The 23,824-nt window shown below is 38.3% G+C and overlaps 2 protein-coding genes across 2 annotated transcripts in view; one reads left to right on the top strand and one right to left on the bottom strand.

Moving 5' to 3' along the window:
- The window catches only part of DHX29 (DExH-box helicase 29), a 28,956-nt gene extending 21,564 nt beyond the window's left edge, over nucleotides 1-7,392 (bottom strand). Inside the window, exons 1-8 of the mRNA XM_021534308.2 lie at nucleotides 7,227-7,392; nucleotides 4,574-4,647; nucleotides 3,648-3,761; nucleotides 2,950-3,079; nucleotides 2,402-2,544; nucleotides 1,508-1,633; nucleotides 952-1,078; nucleotides 521-682 (exon numbers count right to left, since the gene is read on the bottom strand). Of these exons, the coding sequence (XP_021389983.1) occupies nucleotides 521-682; nucleotides 952-1,078; nucleotides 1,508-1,633; nucleotides 2,402-2,544; nucleotides 2,950-3,079; nucleotides 3,648-3,761; nucleotides 4,574-4,647; nucleotides 7,227-7,392 (1,042 nt within the window). The remainder of the gene's footprint in view (nucleotides 1-520; nucleotides 683-951; nucleotides 1,079-1,507; nucleotides 1,634-2,401; nucleotides 2,545-2,949; nucleotides 3,080-3,647; nucleotides 3,762-4,573; nucleotides 4,648-7,226) is intronic.
- Nucleotides 7,393-7,490: 98 nt separating this feature from the next.
- MTREX (Mtr4 exosome RNA helicase) overlaps nucleotides 7,491-23,824 on the top strand; it is a 43,974-nt gene continuing 27,640 nt past the window's right edge. Inside the window, exons 1-15 of the mRNA XM_021534309.2 lie at nucleotides 7,491-7,876; nucleotides 8,580-8,711; nucleotides 9,804-9,870; nucleotides 12,569-12,631; nucleotides 13,122-13,234; nucleotides 13,961-14,135; nucleotides 15,078-15,168; nucleotides 15,557-15,681; nucleotides 16,867-16,965; nucleotides 17,777-17,879; nucleotides 18,019-18,150; nucleotides 19,330-19,409; nucleotides 20,020-20,130; nucleotides 20,778-20,879; nucleotides 22,227-22,352. Coding sequence (XP_021389984.1) covers nucleotides 7,761-7,876; nucleotides 8,580-8,711; nucleotides 9,804-9,870; nucleotides 12,569-12,631; nucleotides 13,122-13,234; nucleotides 13,961-14,135; nucleotides 15,078-15,168; nucleotides 15,557-15,681; nucleotides 16,867-16,965; nucleotides 17,777-17,879; nucleotides 18,019-18,150; nucleotides 19,330-19,409; nucleotides 20,020-20,130; nucleotides 20,778-20,879; nucleotides 22,227-22,352 — 1,635 coding nt within the window. The 5' untranslated portion in view covers nucleotides 7,491-7,760. The remainder of the gene's footprint in view (nucleotides 7,877-8,579; nucleotides 8,712-9,803; nucleotides 9,871-12,568; nucleotides 12,632-13,121; nucleotides 13,235-13,960; nucleotides 14,136-15,077; nucleotides 15,169-15,556; nucleotides 15,682-16,866; nucleotides 16,966-17,776; nucleotides 17,880-18,018; nucleotides 18,151-19,329; nucleotides 19,410-20,019; nucleotides 20,131-20,777; nucleotides 20,880-22,226; nucleotides 22,353-23,824) is intronic.

The following is a 23,824-nucleotide window of genomic DNA, read 5'->3' as shown; positions in this document are numbered from 1 at the left end:
TGTGAGGAGCAGCTGAGGGAGATGGGGGTGTTTATCCTGGAGAAAAGGAGGTTCAGGGGTGACCTTATCACTCTCCACAACTGCCTGAAAGGAGCCTGTGGCCAGGTGGGGTCAGTCTCTTCTCCTAGGCAACCAGGGAAAGTCAAGAGGATGTTGCCTCAGTCTGCATCAGGGGAGGCTCAGGCTGGACATTAGGAGGGATTTATTCACAGAAAGAGCTGACAAGTATTGGACTAGGCTGCTCAAGGAGGTGGTGGGGTCACTAGGCTGCCCAAGGAGGTGTTTAAGGAACAACTGAACTTTGCACCCAGTGCCATGGTCTAGTGGACATTTGCTTTTTGGTCACAGATTGTACTCAATCTCAGGAGGTCTTTTTCAAGCTAATTAGTTCTGTAATAGTCCACCTTCCTTTCCCACAATCAGAGCTTGTTCACTCAGCACTGCAAACCTACAAAAACAATAATAAATTCTGGAAATTTGTGGTATGATTCAAGCTTGTACTGAACAACTTCCAACGCACCTTTATCTTCCTTTGCTGCACCATCAGGTTTTTCAAGCAAACTCAAATTCAAAGTGGTTTCTTGAGGTTTAGGTGAGGAAGTTTTTTTCTTTTCATTTTGCTGTTGATTTGAAATCTTTATAGCTGGATTAAATAGTGGATGTTCCTCAAGTGCTGCCATTTCTGTCAGAGAGAGAATATAAACTTATACCCACCAACTGCTTAAAAAACCAGTATATTAATTCATACTGAGTACCCAAAACCATAACTAGTGAAATTTTACTGACTACTTAGAATTTGACTGAGAAAGAACAGATCCAGAAAAGCCTTCATTCCATAGAGTGGCATAAAAGATAATGGAATTATCTTCAATTCAACCTGACTCCAAGATTTAATTGCCTAACAAACATGCAGGCTGGAAAATAAAACACAGCCAACTTGAATATCTCTACCTTGCTGAATTCTTCTTATTTTTTCTTGTGCTGCCTTCTGGCTTTGCTTATCTTTGTCTTGCTTGGAGATGCTTGCTTGTTCTTTTTCTTCTGGAAGTTTGGCAGACAGATGTATATACCTCTCATTCTATTTCAAAGAGAATTATTAATTACAAGTCAAATATGGTCTTTCAATGGCCTTCATAATAAAGTGTGGGTTTTTTACCCTTTATACCAAGCTTATGCAATGGAGAAGCAATGAGTTTTTATTTAGCTAACAGTCAAAACCTACCAGGATTTGGCAGTAACTCACTCCATCTTATGGAAATGTATTTTATATTTTTCTTTCCCACATACTACATTCAACATTTTGAACGCAGTACAAATAATATGGGAAAGGAAAAGCAACTTAGAAAAGAAGAAGCTTCAACAGGCTTTCCTTCAGTACCCTGACACATTACTGCTAACATAAAAAAAAGTTTTCAATCTCTAATTGAAAACTCAGATCCACCACATGCAGATGTACCAGACATATCAATTTTCAGAAAGACTTCCGTGAAGCATTATTCTGTCTTACTGGGTCAAATTTTTCTTCCTCTGTCTCTCTCACAGACTCATCCTTCTCTTCATCACTCTGTTGCTCAGCATACTGCAAAATCCATTCCTTCATAGTCAATTCTTTCTCTTTCCTCACATTTGTTTCCTAAGAAGACCAATATAAGTTAAAAGTAATGATAATGTATGTGCAAGCAATGCTTTCTTCTGCCAGTACCTAGGAACTACTATTAAGGTTTTATACATAGAATATATATATGACAAGGAAAAAAAGCTTTCCCAACCAGGGTGAATATCCCACTATACACCCAAACAGATCTTAACACTGGAGTAACTATAATTACTATAAAGAATGAAATAATTTGCAGGGAATCTTTTTGTTTCCTAGTTTTAAGATTAAATATCCACAGAAATCAAAACACTGACAGTACATAGGCAAACTTAAGCCCTCATAAGTCATAGAGAGTGTCACATACACATAACAGAATAAACCCATTATAAGATAAAATTAGGAAATTAAGCTAGAGAATCATAGAATGGCTAGTGTTGGGAGGGACCTTAGAGACCATCTAGTTCCTACTCCCCTGCTATAGTCTGAAAGACCTTAGAGCCCCATCCAGCCTGGCCTTGAAAACTGCCAGAATTTCTTCTTCATACCTAATCTCAATCTTAAGAGATTCCCTGTGCTTTACCACAAAAATGAACTATGAAGAACCTTTCTAGACTTCACAGGAAAAATGCCTTCAAATTACCATTCCACTGAAATTCAAATGTAGGTGAAAATTATTAATCATGCAACATTTTCATAAGCTTTCCACATCAGTGCTGGAAATCAATGCAACTCCTGTATTTCAGAAAGTTTTGTAGTCTCTTCCCCTCCCGACCTAAGTAACTACCAATTAGGTTTTCAGATTACCTTAGTTCGAGGGCCATTTTCTTTCTTTTTGTTATCTTCTAAATGAGATGGCATTCCAGACTGTGACACAGCAGAACAAAATTTTGCTCTAGGTTTCTGCTGCTGTTCCTCAAATTGCTGGCTAAAACCTTCAGGCAAGGCATCTTCAAAATGAAAAAAGAAAAAACATGTAACAGAAAATATCAATAATAATTACAGGAAAATACTTTAAACTGTATTGGAAACCAACTAGAATACTGAACTAAACTGAAATAAAACAACACAAACTGAAATATACAGACTGAAATATACAAACTGAAATAAAACTTAGGCTTTAACATATATGTAAGATAGTATATTTGCTCATTGGACATGCACAGAACTCCAAGTGTGGGAGCAGGAAAACGACAAAACTTCATGCAGTAGAATACACCAGAACCAGACAGCTGTGCATCTAGGAGAGGAACACTGTTGCAACTACTAGTCTTAGAAGAACATTGTATTTAATTATTATTATGAAGTAGTAATGCTACTGCTTAGCAGGTCCTATTTTCTGTAACCATACTCACCATTGGGAAGGTTTAAACAAAGCCAGTCAAGTGCAGAGTGGAGGTCACCCCCATGCAAAAGTGTATTTTTCATTGCTTCTTCAATGTGCTCAGTCTTAAAAGAGAATTTTTGTAAAGCCATGTATACATCCTATAAAGAAGAGAGCCAAAAAGATTAGGATTTAATATAGCAATCTAATGTAGACTTGTAAAGTTCTATTTCACCTATCAAAAAGCCAGCATTAAAGGGAAATAAACACCGTGCATTAAGATATCAAAAAATTAAGCAGATAATTCTGTTTTGCAGAATTTATTTTCTTTTTAAACATGCACACATAGGTATCAATAAATCTACATTCCTGCCTCTCTCTATACAATGTGTTTTCTAGCTAAGTAAAGACATACCTGCAATTTTCCAGGTATATGAAGTAAAAAATGTAGGAAACCTAAAACATTCAGATTAAGTATTATTTCTCTATCTTGTCTGAAAGCTCTTGATTTTAGTTCCCGAGTCCAAAAAGATGTGCCTTTCCTAATAAACTAACTTTTTGATTTCACTGATTAATCATTAATATAACTACTGAAAAGCATGCGGTATTGGCTTGTACCACACACAATACAATTGTGTAATACACTCAAGTGTAATATGACACTTGATAAAGATTACAAAAGACAAATAATTTTAAATAAATAATGAAAAATAAGGTTTTGAACTCTACCTGTAGTTTCTTCGCAGTTAGTCGTTTGGAAATCATTCCTTTGTCCTCGTTTTGGTTTTTATGGTTATTAATCACATCAATAATCCTTTTCTCCAAATTACCATTTATCGTTACCTGCAAAGAAAAAATGAGTTGATACAAGGTAAACTTCAGAAGTTTTTATGACAAGTCAATGCACTTCATGACTAAGGACATAATAATGCAGAAATCTCTCTGCCATTTAAATTCCAATTATTCAAGCTTTCTATAAGTGGCCTAAACATCTCGTATGAGAAGGACACTTTTTCTTCTGCAAGCTGTACACTTTCACTTGAAATATAAGAAAAGTAAGAAAGCCCAATTACATTATAAAGGAAATTTAGTATGTTAAGGGAAATACTGTAAGTAAAGGCCTTTATCCTCTGCTCACATAAAATAATTTGAACATCAAGATGCAATCTGTGATTTCCTCCTTCCAAAACACCTTTACAAACAAACTTAGTATAATAATTCTAATATCTGAAGCTTTTCTAAAACATGAACCTATGGAAATTGACCGTGATGGGAGAGTTCATGGGATGCTCCACTTATCTTTAGTTGCTAGTAAGTTTGTTATATAAAATCTATATCCTTTCTCTGACAGGAAAAAAGATGCAGATGCACAGCAGAAGCCTAGACCTAACTCCTAAAATAGTCTTGCATGCAAAGTATTATTTGTTATTAAAAAAAAAAAGACATTATCCTACCATGGTAATTTAGGCCTATTACTTAAAGGACACTCAAAATTCAAAACCCAAAACAAAATCAAACTCTAAATGGTCAAGTGCCTCATATATTAGTGCAGTTTACAGGCACAACCTAATACTGAAAAAGAGCTGAAGAAATATTTACTCAGCTAAAGCAGTACTATGAAAATCAAAGTTGTTTTATGTAAAAGAGATACTTGCCTTAAGAACAGATTTATCTAGATTTGCAGCAGCATTGGAATCTGTTGTTGAACCAAAACTGTAAGTTTTTGGACCTGCAAATTGCAAATAACCATCAATTACACACAATCCATAAAGAACATTGTTTAACACAGCTAAAGCAGACATAACACAGATTAGTGCAAACTAACTTGCCAGAAACTTGCAGGTACTAAACAACAATCACAATAATCAAGAAAGGCCTTGAACAAGGAATAGCGAAGAGGGCTATGACAAAACACAAAATTCAAAGGCTATAATGAGAGGAAATGGGATTGACTGCTCACTCTCTGAACACTGAAAAAGGATTGCCAAATAGGGAAGTAAAAGGCAATTTCAAAACAGTAAATGGCAATCTCAAAACAAGCAAGGCTGTTGAGGATTTTTTATTACAAAGGGCATAGCTAGGTAACAGAACCATTTGCCACTAAAGCTATAGACAGTAGATATTTACTGAGGTCCAAGGGCAGACAGAACAACTTTGCAGTGAAGAAATCAACTGATATGGGAGAGCACTGAAAAAAGAATTACATATACTTCAGGGAGACCCTAAGCCACAGCCGGTGGAGTCTGTAAGAATACCCTACAGTGGTATCACCACATGTCTGATCTGTTCTTACCTAGTTATCTGCTTTGGTCCCCTACCTAGGACAGGACACTGGGTTACTGAAACCTTTGGTCTGCTCTGATCACTCTTAAATACTTTTCATTTAACAGGTATTAAGAAAACCAAACCCTAATTCACAAACTATTTATTGTCATTAGAATGACAACACACAGCTTGCTGTAGGATTCCACCATTTTCAGAGCACGTATACTGCACAGGCAGAAAGAAACTGAGTGAGTAAGGCCAAAGTTTCTACCAGTTTGTGTGGCGCATGCTGCTCCAGGAGGCACAGCTACCCCCCAGCAGGTGGGCTGGGCAGCTCATCCCTGTGGGCCTGCCTGTAGAACAGCTCTGGGAGAGCCTGCTTTGAGATCAGACCAGGTTCTGATAACTGCACTTCAGAAACGGTATGGTCCCCTCTGATCAGAGGATGCAAACAGCTGTCAGCACTCAGGATCTACTCACTAGAACTTACAGTGTGCTCTTTAAAATATACCAAATTAGCTTTCACATACACTGACTGATTTTTCACCACAGTATACAACTGAGAGAGAAGCAGGATATTTTCTGAAGAGGACACAGCACCACGGTTATAGTAGGAATGGAGGAATCAAGAGATACACTTAGTAGAACACACATTTGTAAAAGCAGAACGCATGCATAGGTTCAGGAGGCTTATATTACCAGATTACAAGACTTTTTCTTAACTAGTGGGAATATCAGATGCCCTGGCCATTGCATGATTTTACTCACATCTGCAATACAAGCTGTTCTAATCTTTTATGATATCTGAGCTACTTCTGGCAAAGCTAGCTTATTGAAAATAGGGATGTCACAGTGCTTCAGAATAATAGTTTTTCAGACTGCACTCAGAACAGCCATCCCTCATCTTATCTAACACCACAGAAGAGTCTCCCACCCTTTAACATGTCTTTCAAGACAGAAAAAAATGCCCAAAATAATCCAAAATCCACGTTACTTTGATTTTGATAATATACAAAACAAATACATCAGAAGCTCTGGGGAAGTGACTTCCAAACACTTGCTTCACAGGAACTGCTGATAATCTAGTAACAAGACTTTCTGTAATTAACTCCACACTTCAATACCACCAAGATTTATCTGCTCAGAGACACCCCTGACAGCAGAATCACACAATAGCTGCAGTTGGAATGGACCTCTAAAGACCATCCAACCTGGTGTGGCAGATCACCTAGAGCAGGGGACACAGGAATGAATCCAGGTGAGTTCTGCATCGTCTCCAGAGAGACTCTGTGACCTCCCTGGCAGCCTGTTCCAGTGCCCTGCAAACTTCAGTGTACAGGAGTTCTTCCTCCTGTTGAGGTGAAACTTGTCTGTCTAGCTAGTCAAGGGAGGGGACTCACCCCCATCTACTCGGCCGCAGTGAAGCCGTGTCTGCTGTTCTGTGTGCAATTGTGGGTTTCTCCGTAAAAGAAAGACAATGAGCAGAGCGTTCAGTGGTTCAGTTTGTGCCCATTTCTGTTCATTCCAGGTACCAGTGATGAGTCTGGCATCATCCTCTTTGAAATATTTATATACATTTATGTGGGTAACTCTTAAGTTTTCTGTGCACTAGCCCAGCTCCCTCAGTCTCTCCTCAAGAGGAGCTGCATCACCGTGACCTTCTACTGAACGCTCTGCTCATCGTTTTTCTTGTACGGAGAAGCCCACACCTGGACACAGAACAGCAGACGTGGCCTCACTGCGGCCGAGTAGATGAGAGTGAGTCCCTTCCCTTAACCAGCTAGACAAACAAGCCGGGCTGTAGCCAGGCCCAACCACTTTAGGAGCGAAGCAATTCCAGCTGTCTCTCCCAACGCTGAGAAACACCACTCCAATGGCCGGCCTCGCCTCGAAACGCGGCAGTCCGCGGCAGCCGCATCCTCGGGGGCTCCCTGAGGGCTCTGTCTCTCCAGCCATAGCACCCTCAGCCACGGACGCGCACAGCGCATCCCCCTCCGCCACAGCACGGCACGGCCGCTGCCAGGGCTCGGCGGGCCACGCTACCTTGTCTGGGACGCGGCTCCTTGGAGGCGGGGGCCGGCCGCGGCGGGGCGGCGCGGCTGCCCGGCTCCGCGGCCGCCCCGGCCTGCGCGGCGCGGGCGCGGGCGGCGGCGGCGGCGGCCGCGTGAGCCGCGCTGCCCGCGCGCTGCTTCTTGTTGCGGCCGCCCATGGCGCCCCCACCCGCTCTGCGCGCGCGCACATCCGGGCACCGCGCGCGGCGCGCCGCCGCCGCCTCCCCCCATTGGCCAACGCCTCTAGCGCACGCGCGCGGGCCGCGCGGCCTGTGTCGGCTTTTTGCAGACCAGCCCCAAGGGGGGAAGGACCACGTGTGCCCTCGGGGGGGCTGCGGAGGGGTTCGGCATCGGGAAGGAGATCCAGACTCGGACAGAAACCGAGGCTGACATCGAGCACGGGCCGTGTGGGCGGCTACCGGTTCCAAGGCCGGCGGGAGCCCCCGCCGGGGGGCGGGCTCGGAAGGGCCCTTCTCGCGCGAACTGTGCGGCCCGCGCGGGGCATTGTGGGAGCGCGGCGGCTAAGATGGCGGAGGCCTTCGGGGATGAGCTCTTCAGCGTGTTCGAGGAGGACGCGGCCGCCGCTGCTTCTGGCACCAAGAAGAGCAAAGCGAGCCCCGCCGAAGGTGCCAGGAGGCCGGGGTAAGGGTACAGAGCCGGGCTAGGACAGCAGTACCGGGGGTGCTCTGGCGGCGGGATGAGGGCTGTAACGTTTGGTCCTGCTTCTTCCGGCGTGTTTGAGCTGCTGAACCGCCTCAGGTCTTCGGGAATGTCTGTCAGTTTCGGGAATGTCTGTCAGTATCTGAAGGAAAAGTAGTAAGAGGATGCAGCCATGCTCTTCTTGGTTGTGCCGAGCAATTGGACAAGCGCCAGCAGCCCGAAACTGATGTACACGAAGTTTCACCTGAACGTGAGGAAGAATTTCTTAAGTGCGTGGGTGACTGTGCACTGGAACAGATTTTTCAGAGTTTTTGGAATCTCCCTTACTGGACGCATTTAAGTCCTATCTGGATCCAGTTCTGTGCAATGCGCTCTAGGACGGTCCTGCTTGAGCAGGGAGGTTGGACCAGATGGGCCGCTGTGGTCGCTTCCAACCTGACCCATTCTGTAATTCTGTGACGCACTTTTCCAAATCCCTGGCTCTGTGGCCAGCTGGGGAGTGTGGGGACCTGGTGGCCAGCTTATCTGGGTACTGGTTTGAAATCCTATGGCAGTTTTTGTGAGTCAGGTTACCTGGGTTTTTCCCGAAGTGCAGTGGGATCACAGTTGCCTTTGAAATTTTCTTTCCTGAAAATGCATAAATAAATGAGGCAAAATTTAAATTTCTTGTGTGCTTATGTTGCAGAAAACGAGTGGAAGAAAAACCTGCAGTACCAGCAGCAATAGTCAAGCCAAAAAGGGAAGTTGAGGATAGTACTGAAAATGTCATTTTGGGAAAAAAACCAAAACTGGAAGATGTTTTATCAGAAGATGTTAAGTAAGTGCTTAGCTTAATGTGTAAGGTAGTCTTAGCAAGCCACCTTGATTAGTTATGTGCTAGTTGGGGACAGTTGACATAAAGGAGTTTTGCAGTGTTTTCCTGTAAAAGTGAATTTACACAAGTTCGATTTTCCATTATCTGTTCAAATGAGGAAGTGTTGCCAGTGCAGCCTCAGCAGCGATGAAAGCTGGGTATATTTAAAATAATACTGCACACCTGTAGACCTCTGCAGTAGAAAATGTTAACGGATTTGTAGTTACTCATTGAGTCAGTGACTTGTAGTCAAAGCCATTGTGTTGATTTCACACAGAGCAGGAGATGAGATGGAAGCACATGAAAGGAGGCAGGCTTGCTGTGTACCATGACATTGAAAGAGATATTTGGCTTGGGATACAGGAAAAATAAATCGGCAATAAGACAAAAAAGGCTTTTGAGGCATGTAAGGTGATAATTGCATTATCATTCGGTCTTTCATATAACTTTTGTGAAGTTCAGCATCTTATTTCTGTGAGAAGTTCTTTTGAAGACTTCTCAAAACACTGTAAAGGGTAAGTGCATAGAAACAAAACAGAACCAGAGCCAAAGTTCTAACTAATTTTCTGTGTTAGTGGTATCAGTAGAATGTATACATCAGAAATAAATAGTTTCATGGAATGGGACTCCAGTCCTTTCTTGTGGCCATGAGAGAAGGAACTAAGGAAGAAAAGAGGGGCCTTGTCCTCAGGCAGGTGCTTGGGATGCTTCAAGGTGTTCTTACTCTGTGTTGACTAGTAGTAGGAGTACAAGTGTTGAATTTTGTTTCACTCTATCTTGAAAAAAGTCCTCATTTAATTGTAAAAGTGTATGTGAGTAAATGTGACCCAGGTGCTGTTTTGTGGTGCAATTTTTGATCAATAGCTAAAGTAGATTTATATGGTAGCAAAATTTTAACTTGCTGGTAGTAAACCTCTGCAGTCTGTCCATGCCAAGACTGCACATCCATTTTTTTTAGTGTTGCAGTTTAAGCACAGGTGAAATTCTATATGTTCACTTTTATAAAAACAGGATATTTTCATACTTTTTGGCAATCCTAACTCATATTTTTTATAGTCTGATAGATCTGATGCCTCAAGTAAAGGTGCAGTCTGTGGAAACGGTTGAAGGTTGTACGCATGAGGTGAGTGGAGTGAAAAAAGCACATTAAACAATATACAGACTTGTTACACCTAATTGTGTGTGTCATTGCCAGTATAACAGTATTCTTTTTTCTTCTTGCAATTGTTATACCACAGAATCAAAGAATTTTTTAGGTTGGAAAAGGCCTTTGAGATCATTGAGTCAAACCACTAACCCAGCACTGCCAAGTCCTTCCCTAAACCTTGTCCCCAAGTGCCACATTTACACATTTCTTAAGCGTCTTTAGTGATGATAACCATTTTCCCGGACAGGCTGGTCCAATGCTTGACAACTCTTTTCTAATGTTCAATATCCCTATTCACAGTTTAAGGTAATTTCATATTCTTCTTTTGCTTGTTACATTGGAGAAAAAAAACACTCCCCACCTGGGGATGCCTGCATTGCTGCTTAGAGTTGTTATGGCCCAGCAGGACACAGGGGCAGGACCTAGTACTTAACCTTGCTGAAGTTCACACCATTGGTCTTTGCCCATTGATCAGTCTGTCCCGATCCCTCTGCAAAGCTTTCTTGCACTCTAGCAGATACAGTATTTCATATTATATTTAAGATTGTGAAGAGTTTGAAGTCTGTATCTGACACTGAGCATGCACAAAACACACTTGAAAAATTAGTAGGCTATCTTATCAGAGGAGTTTCAATCATACTTTCAATAAGATGAATGATTTTGAAAAACTTGATGGTAGTATTGATAGGTTTCTACATTTGTAAGGCACCAAGAACATCTGAGGAGAAAAACCTACTGGTTGGTAAAACAGGTTTCTCTTCTGTCATGGTTTGACACTGGCGCAATGCCAGTGCACCCATGAAAATGTATTTTTCTCAAGTGAGTGCTGTAAGATGTGACCAGAAACAGAGCAGAGCAGGCTTGAGCTTAGAAATAAAGAAAAAAAACTTCATTAACCTATAACTATAATAAAAGGAATACACAATTCAGAATGAAAACCCTCCAAAACATTCCTCCCGACCCCCACCCAATTTCCAACAAAACACTGTGAGAGAAAATCTTGGATTCTTGATCAAGTTACCACCCCTCAGATAATCAATTCCCAGTCCGTCAAGGGAGAGAGGAGTCTTTCTTGCACCATAGATTCCCCCAGGAAACACAGTTGCAGCCTCTTGTGTTTCCATGTCATACATGGCACCGCCAGGAGAAAATATGTCATCCTTCCATGTACGGTGCTCTCACCACCATCCATGGACTGAAACTGCTCATAGGGTTCTTTTAAGGATGCTTTGCCAAGGACCAAGGAACAACAGTTTCTAATTTCGTGACAACAGTCCCCCCCCATTTTCTCCTCCCCTGGGGCTGAGGTCTCAAGAACAGAGATCTTCATCCCTGAAGACATAGGGCACCACCACACCCTCAACTTTTCCCTCTTCACTCCACTCCTGTGTATGACACCACTCACTGAAGCTGACCACTCTCCTGGCTCAGGTCATTGCATCCCCCTAAAAATGCAGTCTCTGTTGCAGGAGAAATTGGTTCAGTCTATGGCTATACAAGGCAAGTCCAGCCACTCCATCATCTCCTCCCACCTAGGATTTCTTCTAACATCTCATGTTTCAGGCTGTCTCTCTTCTCTTTCAGATCAAGGAGGATTAATGTTTCACAAAGCTTTCATTGTCCAATAAGGGGTTAAAAGTCTGGGGCTCCCACATGATACCAAATTTCCAGGTGTTTTAGCACAGCATAGGCTCTCTGTCTCTTTCTCCCTCTGGGACTGGGAGGAGGGCAGGGAGAGGAATGAAGACATCTCAGTTTTTCTCCACCCTTCCATCCGCAAGGGTGGGATGGGTTCCAGTCCCTTCACACCCTGGGCCTACTTCTTAGGCCACATGGCTTCCCCCACCCCCCACACAAGGTCTGAACTCTTCACTGACCAGAACAAATGGGGAAATTCCCCTGGGGTTCTCTGCTTTTAACATGTTCTCAGAGGCGTGTCCAGTGTCTTCAGTGGTTACACCAGGTGTCAATATTCAAAGCTGACCGCTGATTGGTTTCAAATATGTAAATTTTAACCACCGTTTACTGTTACAGTCTTTTTATTTTCTGTGCTGTTTTCCAGATCTAGTTCAAGGTAATTAGGGTCACATTCAAGGGCTCTGTATCATCAGACTTTGGTAATGAGGAAATAGTATATACAGTTGCTGATCAGTGTTCTAAAGCTCGTCTGTGTACAGTTTGTCTTATTCTGAGATGTCTATTAAAGGTTTGCCTTTCAGTTACTTAGTAACTGAAGAGTGCTTATGTATTTAAAGGGAATAAATATTAGATATTGGCCAGGAATGAGAATGTTACAATTAGTTACTATACATACAGTGTATTTGGAAATAGAACATTATTGATATGAGTTCAGTAATTACTTCAAATGTCCACTGTCCAGAGCACATGATTGTGTCTTGGCTGAAAAGCTAGTGTTTCAAGGCAGGTGAAGCAGTAATGTCTCAACAAGACAGTAGGGATATCAGAGAAGTGAGAGAAGCAGCATTGCTTAGGCAAGAGAATATAAAGATTGATTGAAAAGCTCTTGAGAGTAAGGAATGAACCCTTGACACATGAGCTTGTAGAAACAGGATAACAGAATTTCAAATTGGTTTTCATGCATTTCACATTGCCAGAAATGTCACTGCCGTGGACACAGAAATCTGCAACTGATTTTATTTTAAATGTCTTATAGGTTGCACTTCCAGCAAATGAAGAATTCACAGGTCTGAAGCCAAGAACTGGAAAAGCTGCAAAAGTATGTGTTTACATGTTTTACATGCTGTACATAGTAAGTGAGAGTAGAGGGGAAAATTAGGTACTTTCTAAATAAGGTTTGTAAAAGGTCTGTCATAAATAAAATTTGTTTTGTATTTAAAATTTGGTAGAAAAAATATGTGGTTGAATGAGGTGGATAGGCTGTTACGATGTCTATTCTTTTTGTAACATCAGGCAGGGGTAGCATTCTGGTTCTCTTCCTAAGCTGGTAAATGAGCAAAAATTCAGTCATCAGGGCAAGATTTTCATTTGCTATAGCAACAAGGCACAGGCAAAAATCTTAGGTATGATATGAGATAAAAATACTTAAATACAAAGTCATTGCATAACAGTGGGTTAAGATCAGCAGAAATTACAAGTCTCTGCAGGATTTAATTTCTGCCTCCAATTTGCATACTAGGTCAGTCAGAAGAGTGGATAGATGTAAGTCTGTCTTCAATTTCTGTAATATTTTGGTCTTTTCTTTCTAGGAATATCCATTTATTCTTGATGCCTTCCAGAGGGAAGCTATTCTTTGTGTAGATAATAACCAGTCTGTGTTGGTGTCAGCTCATACATCAGCTGGTAAAACTGTTTGTGCTGAGTAAGTACTTTTCTAACAGGCTCTATGTTGCATCCCAATTTCTTGGTAGAATATTCAGTCCATCAGTGTTAGCATTGAATTAGCTGCTCTTGAATATAAAAGTTACATCTTTTGTCATTTAGTAATGAAAAGCGAAAATCTTAATTTGTGTTTAAGCTTAGCTTTTATTTTTAAACTATCAAGGTATTACTGTATAGATTGAAATGGGAGTTACTTCAAAACAGATTTCTGTAATTCGTGAAAAAAGGTTTTTCTAGCCCCTGGCTAGAAGAAGTAAGGACTTTCTTCTGTGGCTTTTTGCTTTGCTAGAAGCAGTGGTTTGATATAGTCAGCATCTTCTCTGTCAGGGTTTGGTTCAGACCTGAAATAAGAAGTGAAATGTACATGGGGATATATTAGAGCATGGGTTCAAATAAAAATAATTTTGTTGTGACACAGTTTTTTAATTAGATTACATGTACTCTTTCTTTTCTATAGAAATCAGTTGACTTGGTGTTTAAACATCTTTCACTCTGCAGAGATGCATATGTAGTTGCCCTGAACTTAATAATCTGGATAGGAAATGCTAGATGTATTAGAGCATGGATTCAAATGCTGTGGATCAGTTTCTTGGTGTTCTGAATTGCACAGTTTATTTTGTTCTTAAGTGAAGTAATATGCTCTGTCTTCCTGACAGCTGTTAGTATGGATATTGCAGCGGATAATATGGATATTGTTTGAATACAGGTATGCAATTGCCCTGGCTTTAAGGGAAAAGCAGCGCGTGATATTTACAAGTCCAATTAAAGCTTTGAGTAATCAGAAGTACCGTGAGATGTATGAAGAATTTCAGGATGTTGGTTTGATGACTGGGGATGTCACCATTAATCCTACAGCTTCTTGTTTGGTAATGACAACTGAGGTAAGACAGGCATTAATTCTTGATCTGTGTTTTCTTCTACCCTCTTTGATTGGGGAGGTCTAATTTTAAGATACTAAAGTGGCCTAGTTAGGATTGAAAATGTTCTAAAGTTCATTATGACTTATTTGAATGTTTTAACTTTGGTTATTTAAAAAGTTAGGTAAATCTCTGTGAATTTATGCTTTTCAACTCTTAAGTCGGGAACTTCAGATTTTAATGTGGAGAAAGTCAGAATTTAATTTCCTGAGTGCTCAAGACATTGAGTATTCTGTAGAGGTGAAATGCTGAAAGTCAGATTTCCTAAATCCCGTGGTCAGTATTTTGTTCTAGAAAGGCAAAGTAGGAAGAGTGAAATCATTGAAGGACAGCTGAGTTGTTCACAATAGGTGCTAGAACTCCAGTCATACTTGGCTTTTCACCTTTAGTAACAGACTATTATTTACAAAGCTTTGTCGTATTTCTGTTGTAGAAATGCAGCTATGAGTTGAAATTTTGCTCTTTTTGCCTTTATCAAAGGAGCAGGCATCATTTTAGTAGGGAAATATTAAAGAGATGGAATGATTTGATTTCTGACAAAAGATTTCCTTTTAATCACAGAGAAATTATCTATTAGGATGAGGTAAAAAGGGGTCTTGCAGATGTATATCTGTAAAGATGTAACAGTTACCTGACAGTGGAAGCTTGGAGAAATGCAGTGCCTCATTCTTTCATGTTCCTTTCAGAGAAACCAGTTTTTCTCAGGTAGTGAGATTGTTAGATTGGAATGAACTTGGAAAGCATCTCAAAACCTACCTTTAAATGCTTTTTTGTTTTTTGCAAAATACGATTTCATATATTCATGTAAAAGTGAATCCAAAATTCTGTCAGTTTCTTACTGATGTCTATGTAGTATGACTGTTGTTACTTCATGAGAAGGGATTCAACTTTTACTTCCTTTTCTAGATCTTGAGAAGTATGCTTTACAGAGGTTCTGAGGTTATGCGTGAAGTCGCATGGGTTATTTTTGACGAAATTCACTACATGAGAGATACAGGTATCCTATATATACTGTTTGTCTTTTCAAATCTCACATTTCAAATACATTTTTTCCCCAAGAACAATTTCTTTTTCTTTTGAAGAATTAAGTCTAATTTTCTCTTGTAAAAATTATCTTTTTGTATAAATAATTCACAATTTGTTTCCATCTGAATTATTATTTATATAATTATATTTGCAGTTTAATTATATAATTATATGTTGCAGTTTGTATTTTCTTCAACAAAGCAGAAACCACTTTGATGCCTTTGATAAACCCCACTTGTGTAGAGAAAATTTGTTTTATTTTTTGTCTCTCTTTGTTTTTAAGCATGTTGTTCTTTGGCTTCAGGAATAAGAAAAATACTTTGTTCACATAAATTTCCCATCTGCTTTTCCATTTTCAGAACGTGGCGTGGTTTGGGAAGAGACTATTATTTTGCTTCCTGATAATGTACACTATGTGTTCCTTTCTGCAACTATTCCAAACGCCCGTCAGTTTGCTGAATGGATCTGCCATCTTCACAAACAGGTAATATTTCCAATATGCTGTACCTCTGTGCTTTTTGTCTTGTGACATAATACTGTCTGGTTGATAACTGGGCCTCCAAGTATCTTTTTAGTCATTTTATTGCATATACGTGATAGTATAGGTCACTCCTGGCTTCTCTAGCTGTATTCCTACTTTTGCAGGTATATTGGCTGTTGCTTCTGAATGGCAACATTAGAACTGTTTCTTAATGTTTATTTTCACAATTATTTAGCCACCTGCCTGATTTCAGCAAACATTATGAATTATGAAATATGGTGAACATACAGTGATTTTCTGAGGGCTAATAGACAAGAGGTTATTAGGTGAATTTTGCTGAGGATCCCTGTAAAATGCCATGTAGAAATTGAAAGCAAATCTTATATCCATGGGAAATACTATATATATTTGCAAGCAAGTGAGAGAAGTGTTATTTAAGAAATCTATCCTGTCCTGTATCCTTTAGGTTTTAAATTCTATTCTGTTTTTTTCTAAGACATGCATTTATAGCAAAGAATTTGTGAATTAGAACTGGGGAGATTAGTCCAAGTTTAAAAATATTCTGGAGATTGATTCTTATGTTGTTTGTAATGCAGGGAGTATAATATAAGAAAAATGTCTATTTATAATATAAAATGTTTATTTTGCCCACAAAACCTTGACTTTGTGTTGCAGACATGTGTGGGTTTTTAAAATGTAGATTTATGTAATATTTAATGTTTTAATGGAAGTGGTTGTTTTTTTTCTTAAACAAGCTTTCTTAATGCATCAACACCTTAAATGCTCATGAAAGTCTACTGTGAGTCTTTTTTAGGTGTTTCAATAATGCTTTTTTTTTCTTTTTCTACAAAGTACAAATGAACAGGCTTTCCTTTGATTTTTAGAAGATGTTAATATTTCAAGTCTGTCTACTAATGCTGAAAGAAATACTGGCTATCTTTACTTTTTGTGTTTATGAGAAAGAATTTTTGTACCCAACTTGTGTTCTAAAACAGTTGCATTTTCTTAAGCAATGTCATTAGCACAAAATTCATTGTCAAGAAAGAAAATTTGTTATCTTAGTTTCTGAAAGCCTTAATTTCTGGTTTTTAGAAGGTTGTATTTTAATAGTAATGTATTGGATTTTCCATTATGCAAGTGATATTACAATGCAATTATGAAATATTTATGTGATTTCTTTCTTTATAGCCTTGCCATGTGATTTACACTGACTATCGACCCACTCCACTGCAGCACTATATATTTCCAGCAGGAGGAGATGGACTCCATCTGGTTGTTGATGAAAATGTAAGGAATGCTCAGTTTGCCTGAAAGTTTGTTTTCTTCACTGAACAGTCAAAAGCTTGAGCTCTTGAAAAATTCGGATAGGCTGTATAAAGGATGTTTTTGTTAAAATTAAGTACAACTGAGTAATGGTGATCTCTGAATTGCTTTTAGATTTTTGGAGTCTTACACAACAAATTGGTTTTATTATCTGATGTCATGCAGTGAGCTGAGTAATACTTCCCTGAAATATCTTAAGTGTCCACAGCCTTGTTTGTTTTACAGCCTTGTTTTTTTTTTGTTGTTTACAGAAAGCATGCTGCTTTCTGTAAATCTGCAAAGTAGTTGAAGTTTCTTGTACTGTTTCTCACTCTAAAGAAAACATAGTGGCACATAAATTTGACTTAGTCAAGGGACAAAGTATCTTTGTTTCTTAAGGTGTTTTTGAACTAAAAACTTGATTATCATTAGCTCACTCATCAGTTGCTAATGGCATTAACAGTAGTGCTGCACTTGGAAGATATGCTTTCATTAGGCAGTGTGGTTTTGTGTGGACATTCCTAAAAGTCAGTTTTAGTACTGTGTCATTCAGCAGCTGTGGCATGGCAGGTAGAGTGCTGGATAGAACAATGGGCAGTAACTTCAGAGACACACCAGTGCAGTTCTGAGCTGTGACAATGACCTAGTAAACTCTTTTGATAGCTTATGCATTGTTTTTTACCTGTGTATGTGTATATGTGGGGTAATGGTACTGGCTGTGCAAAGCACTAAGTATTTTTAAGAGGGCTATTTTCAAAGTAAGTAACTATTTATAAAGTCTGTCTTTTATATCTAGGGAGATTTCAGAGAAGATAATTTTAATACAGCAATGCAAGTGCTTAGAGATGCAGGAGACTTAGCAAAAGGGGACCAGAAAGGCAGGAAAGGAGGAACAAAAGGTGAGTTTAACCCATTCTGAGGTAAACTTTGGTATGAATTTTTTTCAAAGTGCTATGGAAGTTGTGCTTGCGTCTCAATTACTCCATAAGATACTTTTTGTTGTAAAATTTAATTTAAATTAATGAAATCTTTCTGCAGGTCCTTCAAATGTTTTTAAGATTGTGAAGATGATCATGGAAAGGAATTTCCAACCTGTGATTATTTTCAGCTTCAGTAAGAAAGACTGTGAAGCTTATGCACTTCAGATGACAAAGTTAGATTTCAATACAGGTACAGATAAATTAAATTCTAGTTACAGATTAATTTTGATGTGAAGTACCACTTTTCCTGTTGAACATTTTGTGTAAAACCAAAAGGAACATAAATACTGATTTTTTAATTTACTGTGCTGGTACCTCAAGCTGTATTCAGTAGAAAGGTGCACAGTCATATACTTGGTCATCACAGTGTTGAACTGTTCATCGACTTTGAACTATTTCTTGCTCCAGTGTGCTGTTTATTGTACTAATAGCACAAAAATTCCTAGAAAATTTTGTCTATAATTGGAGAAGACTGATCATTAAAAAGTATTTCACAAAATTTTCATGTTACTTTCATTAGAAAAATAATATACTTGCAAAGTCCAAACAACTGTATAACAAACCACTGGACTGGTATTTCTTGACAACGCAATCCAGTTTTCTTTATTTCCTTCTTCCCCTTGCTTCTCAAAGTAAAAACCAAAGGCTAAAACAAAGATTTTTTTCATCTTGGCTAAGACCAAGTTTTGCAAATAAATTTAAACACATTACTTCTTGGAAATCTGAAGAGCTTTAACAAAAGTAAGGAATTTGTTGTAAATCAATTTACTGTTTCATGTTTTTTGAGCTATTCAAGGTTCTTGCCTGCTTATTTGCTCCAGTCTTTGCACATTTTGGTTTGGTGTGGCAGAATAATGCAGGTGTTTCTTTCAGAAAATTTAAAGATATGTGTAAATGCAGAGGTGCATTTTCACATTTTCTTCAGAAGCACACCTTTGAATGTATATTCTTGATATTCGTACTACTTGGTGGTAAGGGTTTAAGAGTTAACAGGAAAAAGCCTCTATATCAATGCAGACAGGGACTAGTAGGTAGAAGAGGAGCAGGGAAGGTTTAAGAAGTAGACAGGGAGCACATAAGACTGATAAATCCCAAGCTTGCAAGTGGCTGATGCTTGGACTGTTCTGAAAAGTTTGTTCTAGTTTTCTTTTTCTTTTTTCTGATTGTCTGCTTCTGGTTACCATCTGGTTCCTCTAGGCTTATTGAATCTTGATTGCCTGACCATGTGTGGGTGGTTTTGTATAGACTTCACAGTATTCCACTCATTTTTTCTTGTACACTTTTGTAAATGTTAGAATGTGGTGCTACTTTATTTACATCTGGTATTAACCTTAGTTATTTTGTAATAACTAAAAAATTGCCTTCTTAGATGAAGAAAAAAAAATGGTTGAAGAAGTCTTCAATAATGCAATTGATTGTCTCTCAGATGAAGACAAAAAGCTTCCTCAGGTGAGTGGAGATTGAAAAGGGTTCCTTTGAATAGAGTTGAATTGCTGCTTTCCTGTTTTCTGCAACTTCTGAAGTTGTGGGTGTTTGTAGGGGTACAGAAATTATAAAAGTGGATAATCTCATTCGTCTCCCCAGGTTTTAGTATCTCCTGCATTGCTTTTTGTCATTATGAAAGAGGTGCTGAGGATTCCTTCCAGTTGCAATACCAGCAGATAATATGTATCAGAATTAACAGTGGAGTTCCTACCCCTCATGAGAGTTTATAAAGACATAGATCTGGGTTAAAAAGGTCTGGAAATAGTTCAAGTGGGAGTGCAGTATGCACTTAGCAGTTATTTATTGCTGAGGGTTTCAAAAAGTTGCATTGCATTCATCTATCTGCAGTCTAATTGATTGTATAACGCCTAAGCATAGATGTTTTCCCATCTTTACAGTGGAAAAATACAAGCTTCTAAGCAGGATATTATGGGATTCAATGGGTAGTTATTTTATTTTAAATTGGGGAATAGTGAATTACATGAACACTTAGAGCAGTGTTGAGGCTTTCCGTACAACATTTAGTAACAAATCCTAAAATTTGTTTGCTGGTCTTTTGTATGTTTCTTCCCAGGTTGAACATGTGCTTCCCCTTCTGAAGCGAGGAATTGGTATTCATCATGGTGGTTTGCTTCCTATCTTGAAAGAAACCATAGAAATCCTTTTCTCAGAGGGCCTTATAAAGGTGATTTTCAAGTCCATCTGTAGTTTGTTGTGAATATGTGGCTGGTAATCCTGAAAACCCAAGTACGCCTTAGCTCAGGGTGTATGCTAGTATTACAGTGGAGATCTACACTGCAGCTGTAATTTTAAGTGTTCCAGCTTTTATTTACTTAAAGTATTGGAACTTGCAATGTCTAATTTAAATATTTTCTTCAACTATTTTATGTTACATCTTTCTCCTGTAAATTACCGTGGACATTTACCAAGCTGATTGTTGGTTGTACTAAGGACAAATAGTAAAAAAAAAATGTAAAGGTGAAAGTTGTGGTGGTTTTTTTGGATAGTTAACTCCTGCTTTCTTCTTGTGAACTTGAATATTGAAAAGAATTACTATTATTGATTAATATAATTTGCACTCCATTATGTTTTCTTTTTGAGTTTTTCACATGGACACATCTATTTAGTTTTTATGCTTTCCCAGGAGAAATAAGGAAGGGCAAAAAAATGGTTTTGGTCCAGTTTTTAAGTATTGAATATGCCTGTGTTCCTTTTATTGACTGCACAGGTATAGTAAAATCCAGAGTGATTTTGTCGAGCAACCTTTGACTATTTTTGTGTTTGCTTGAGATCCTCTCTTTTTGCTTGCTTAACTTCAGTCTGTTTGTTTAGGCCTTATTTGCAACAGAGACGTTTGCTATGGGAATTAATATGCCAGCCAGAACTGTGCTGTTTACAAGTGCCAGTAAATTTGATGGAAAAGATTTCCGATGGGTAAGTGATAGAGAGGTTCTGTAAAATAATTGAATTATATAAACCTTATTAAATTTACTCTTAGTGTGTTCACCTCAATGTAGTAGAAAGTACTTTTTCTTTCAAAAGTATTTGTGTCTCATCCATTTATAGTTAATACAGAGATTTCAGAAGACAAGGTTCTTCAGATTGTCCATGAGATTGTATAATAGATACATCAAAAAGGAACGAAATACAGGTTAGCAGCAGACATTTGATTAGACTAGGACTTCTGCACAGGTTTTCCAGAATTGATATCCAGATAATTCATTCTGTATCAGAGAACTCTGAAGAATAAATGGATTTCATATCCTCTCATAATGATAACTAATTTTGACAGACCAAAGAAAACAGTTAATTGACCTTGGAAGAGTCTTATTTTCTTACAGCAGGATTTTTTCATAATTCTAAAATTTTAGACATTAAAACTAGGTATGTGGTTTACTTGAAATAGGCCTCATGCCTTGCAAGTCATCACAGCAAAGCTTTATAAGAGCCAAGGTTCATCCTTCAAAGGTGGGAAAATTGTTGTGAACAGGACAAGTGACTTGACCAATGCAAATTATGAAGTAAACATTTTTTCAAACTTAGTTTGGACTGTTCAATATAAGTGTTTATTTTGATTGTGTGTCTGTAAGATATATATAAGAATGGATTTGCTTTGAGATAGAAGAAATGTGGAACTTCTGAAATTATTTAGCACAGTTTGCTTTAAGTAGTTTTTAAAATCTGACCTAAAGTGAAACCCTAGAATGCAGTTCCACAGATTACAAAACCCTTGGTTTATAACTTGCTGAGACATAGATAACCAGTTGTAGCTGCCTCTTGTCCATGTCCCAGTTTTTTTAAAACTCTTCCATCTCACAGTTAGGAGGTATAAAAATACTCCTTTTGCAAGTATCAGCATATTAATATTACTCTTGAATAATCTGAATGAAATGATGCATTATTTGAAGATGATTGAGATGCATTATCAGGTATATTGAAGATCTTTTGTATCTTCAGCATGGTCAGCAACCTTCCATTATAAAAGACATTAGTAAAATGGTTTTTGTGCTTATTAAAATGATGCCCCATGATACAGAGCTGTAAGAGCATTAATTAGCTTTTACTGCTGACTTATATTGTTCATAGCCATGGATTTATATTGTTGTTGTTTCATGGTATGACTAATAAAGTCAATCTGTGATAACTCTTTGATAACTTGGATAACTCTTCTTTGCTAATTTTTGTACATCATATCACTTACTGTGCAATTGTAATCAGCACAGTATGAGTTCCTGCTATTTTCTTGATGTTTGTTAATTTCTTTTTCTCATTTTATTGTAGATATCCTCAGGTGAATACATTCAAATGTCAGGTCGTGCAGGACGCCGAGGTATGGATGATAGAGGAATAGTAATTCTTATGGTGGATGAAAAAATGAGTCCAACAATTGGCAAGCAGCTTTTGAAGGTAGGAGAGACATTATTTTGTTTCTGTTCTCCTGGAAGATTATGTTCACTTGAGTAATGTTATGTGGAAAATCATTCACCCTAGACAAGAAGATCATGCAGGTAGAAGATGGTAACTCCTGAAAGTAGCTTTTAGTGAACTCTCATACAAGTTTCTATTGTGAAACAAAGTCATAAAACTAATATCATCCCTATTTGTACAAAAGTAGTGTCATCCTTTGAATAAAAGGGCTATCAGACAGGACAAGTAGAACTCTGTGCTGTTTTTCTAGTGATAGCACTACTACTGTAGTATTCTGTTTCTTGCTGACTGTCATCAGTTTATGGGTTGTGTGAACTAGGAAAAGGTTTCAGCTTTCACAAGAGTTAGTAAATTATTGCTTCTGTGATGAAATAAAACTTCGTTAATGGACTATCAGTGTGATAGACAAAACGAACAAGGTCATGCAAAAATGAAGTACATAGATTAAGGAGGAGTGAAGTGGCTGTCAGTGTGTGAAAATCAGCTATGGAGAAATTGAGTTCTTGTAGAAAATATTGAAGTTTGGAAATTAAGATGTTACAAAAATGATTCATAGTTGAGATGGGCATTAAATTACAGGACTTCCCCTAACTGTAATAGGAGTTGTTACAGATTATTACACTAATACCCTCTTGCCTTATAATCTTAATATGAAATACTGTACTCTTTACACTTCTATTTAAATTCCACGAAGAAGTGTCTGTCATGTGAGTTGCCTGTCTTAGGCTGTTTACATTAATTGCGCAGACATGCTAAAATTGAAAACTTGGGCAGTTGCACTGCACTCCATTTAGGAGCTGGTAGCTTTGGTGCAAGTAGCAGGTCATTTGTGTTAAAACAGCATTTACAGTATTACTAGACTTAGTATAAATTGTGGGAATCATCTCAAGTCAGCATCAAGTTATGGTAACAAAAGGCATGTAGTTGTTGCAAAAAAAAAAGGAGATGCCAGTTTTTTTTTTCAGGCAAATTAAGAACAAGGGGAAAAGTACCTATGTGGCTGCTGTTAATTATGTAAATGAGGATTCTTTGTTGTGTGTCTTGATGTGTCAGTGCTACCTGTTAATCCATATTATAGTATATCTGAAAATATGTACATTACATGTACCTTTTATACATCAAGAAGGTAGTATTTAAGTCCTTTAAGTCAGAATTTTCATGAATGCTACATTATGGCTAACTACCCAGAAATCAGTAAAATGTATTTCAGGAACATTCATGGTATGGTAGCATTAGGTTTTGTGCTAATTACTTAATCTTGATTTGATTTGTGTTTTGTCATTGGAATGTACATATATTTATTTCTCCACATGCACTCTTAATGCATTTGTACATCTATGAGATATATGAAGACTAAGTTTTTTAACTGTGTTTTTGTCAATTTTTTAATACTATTGAAGAAAACAGATGTAATTTTGTGTCATTCTTTTAGCTGAAAAATAAAAATATTA

Source organism: Lonchura striata, chromosome Z (assembly GCF_046129695.1).
Source record: "Lonchura striata isolate bLonStr1 chromosome Z, bLonStr1.mat, whole genome shotgun sequence".
Taxonomy (NCBI): Eukaryota; Metazoa; Chordata; class Aves; order Passeriformes; family Estrildidae; genus Lonchura; species Lonchura striata.
The sequence above is the reverse complement of the archived record's forward strand: the minus strand, read 5'-3'. Positions and strand labels throughout refer to the sequence as shown.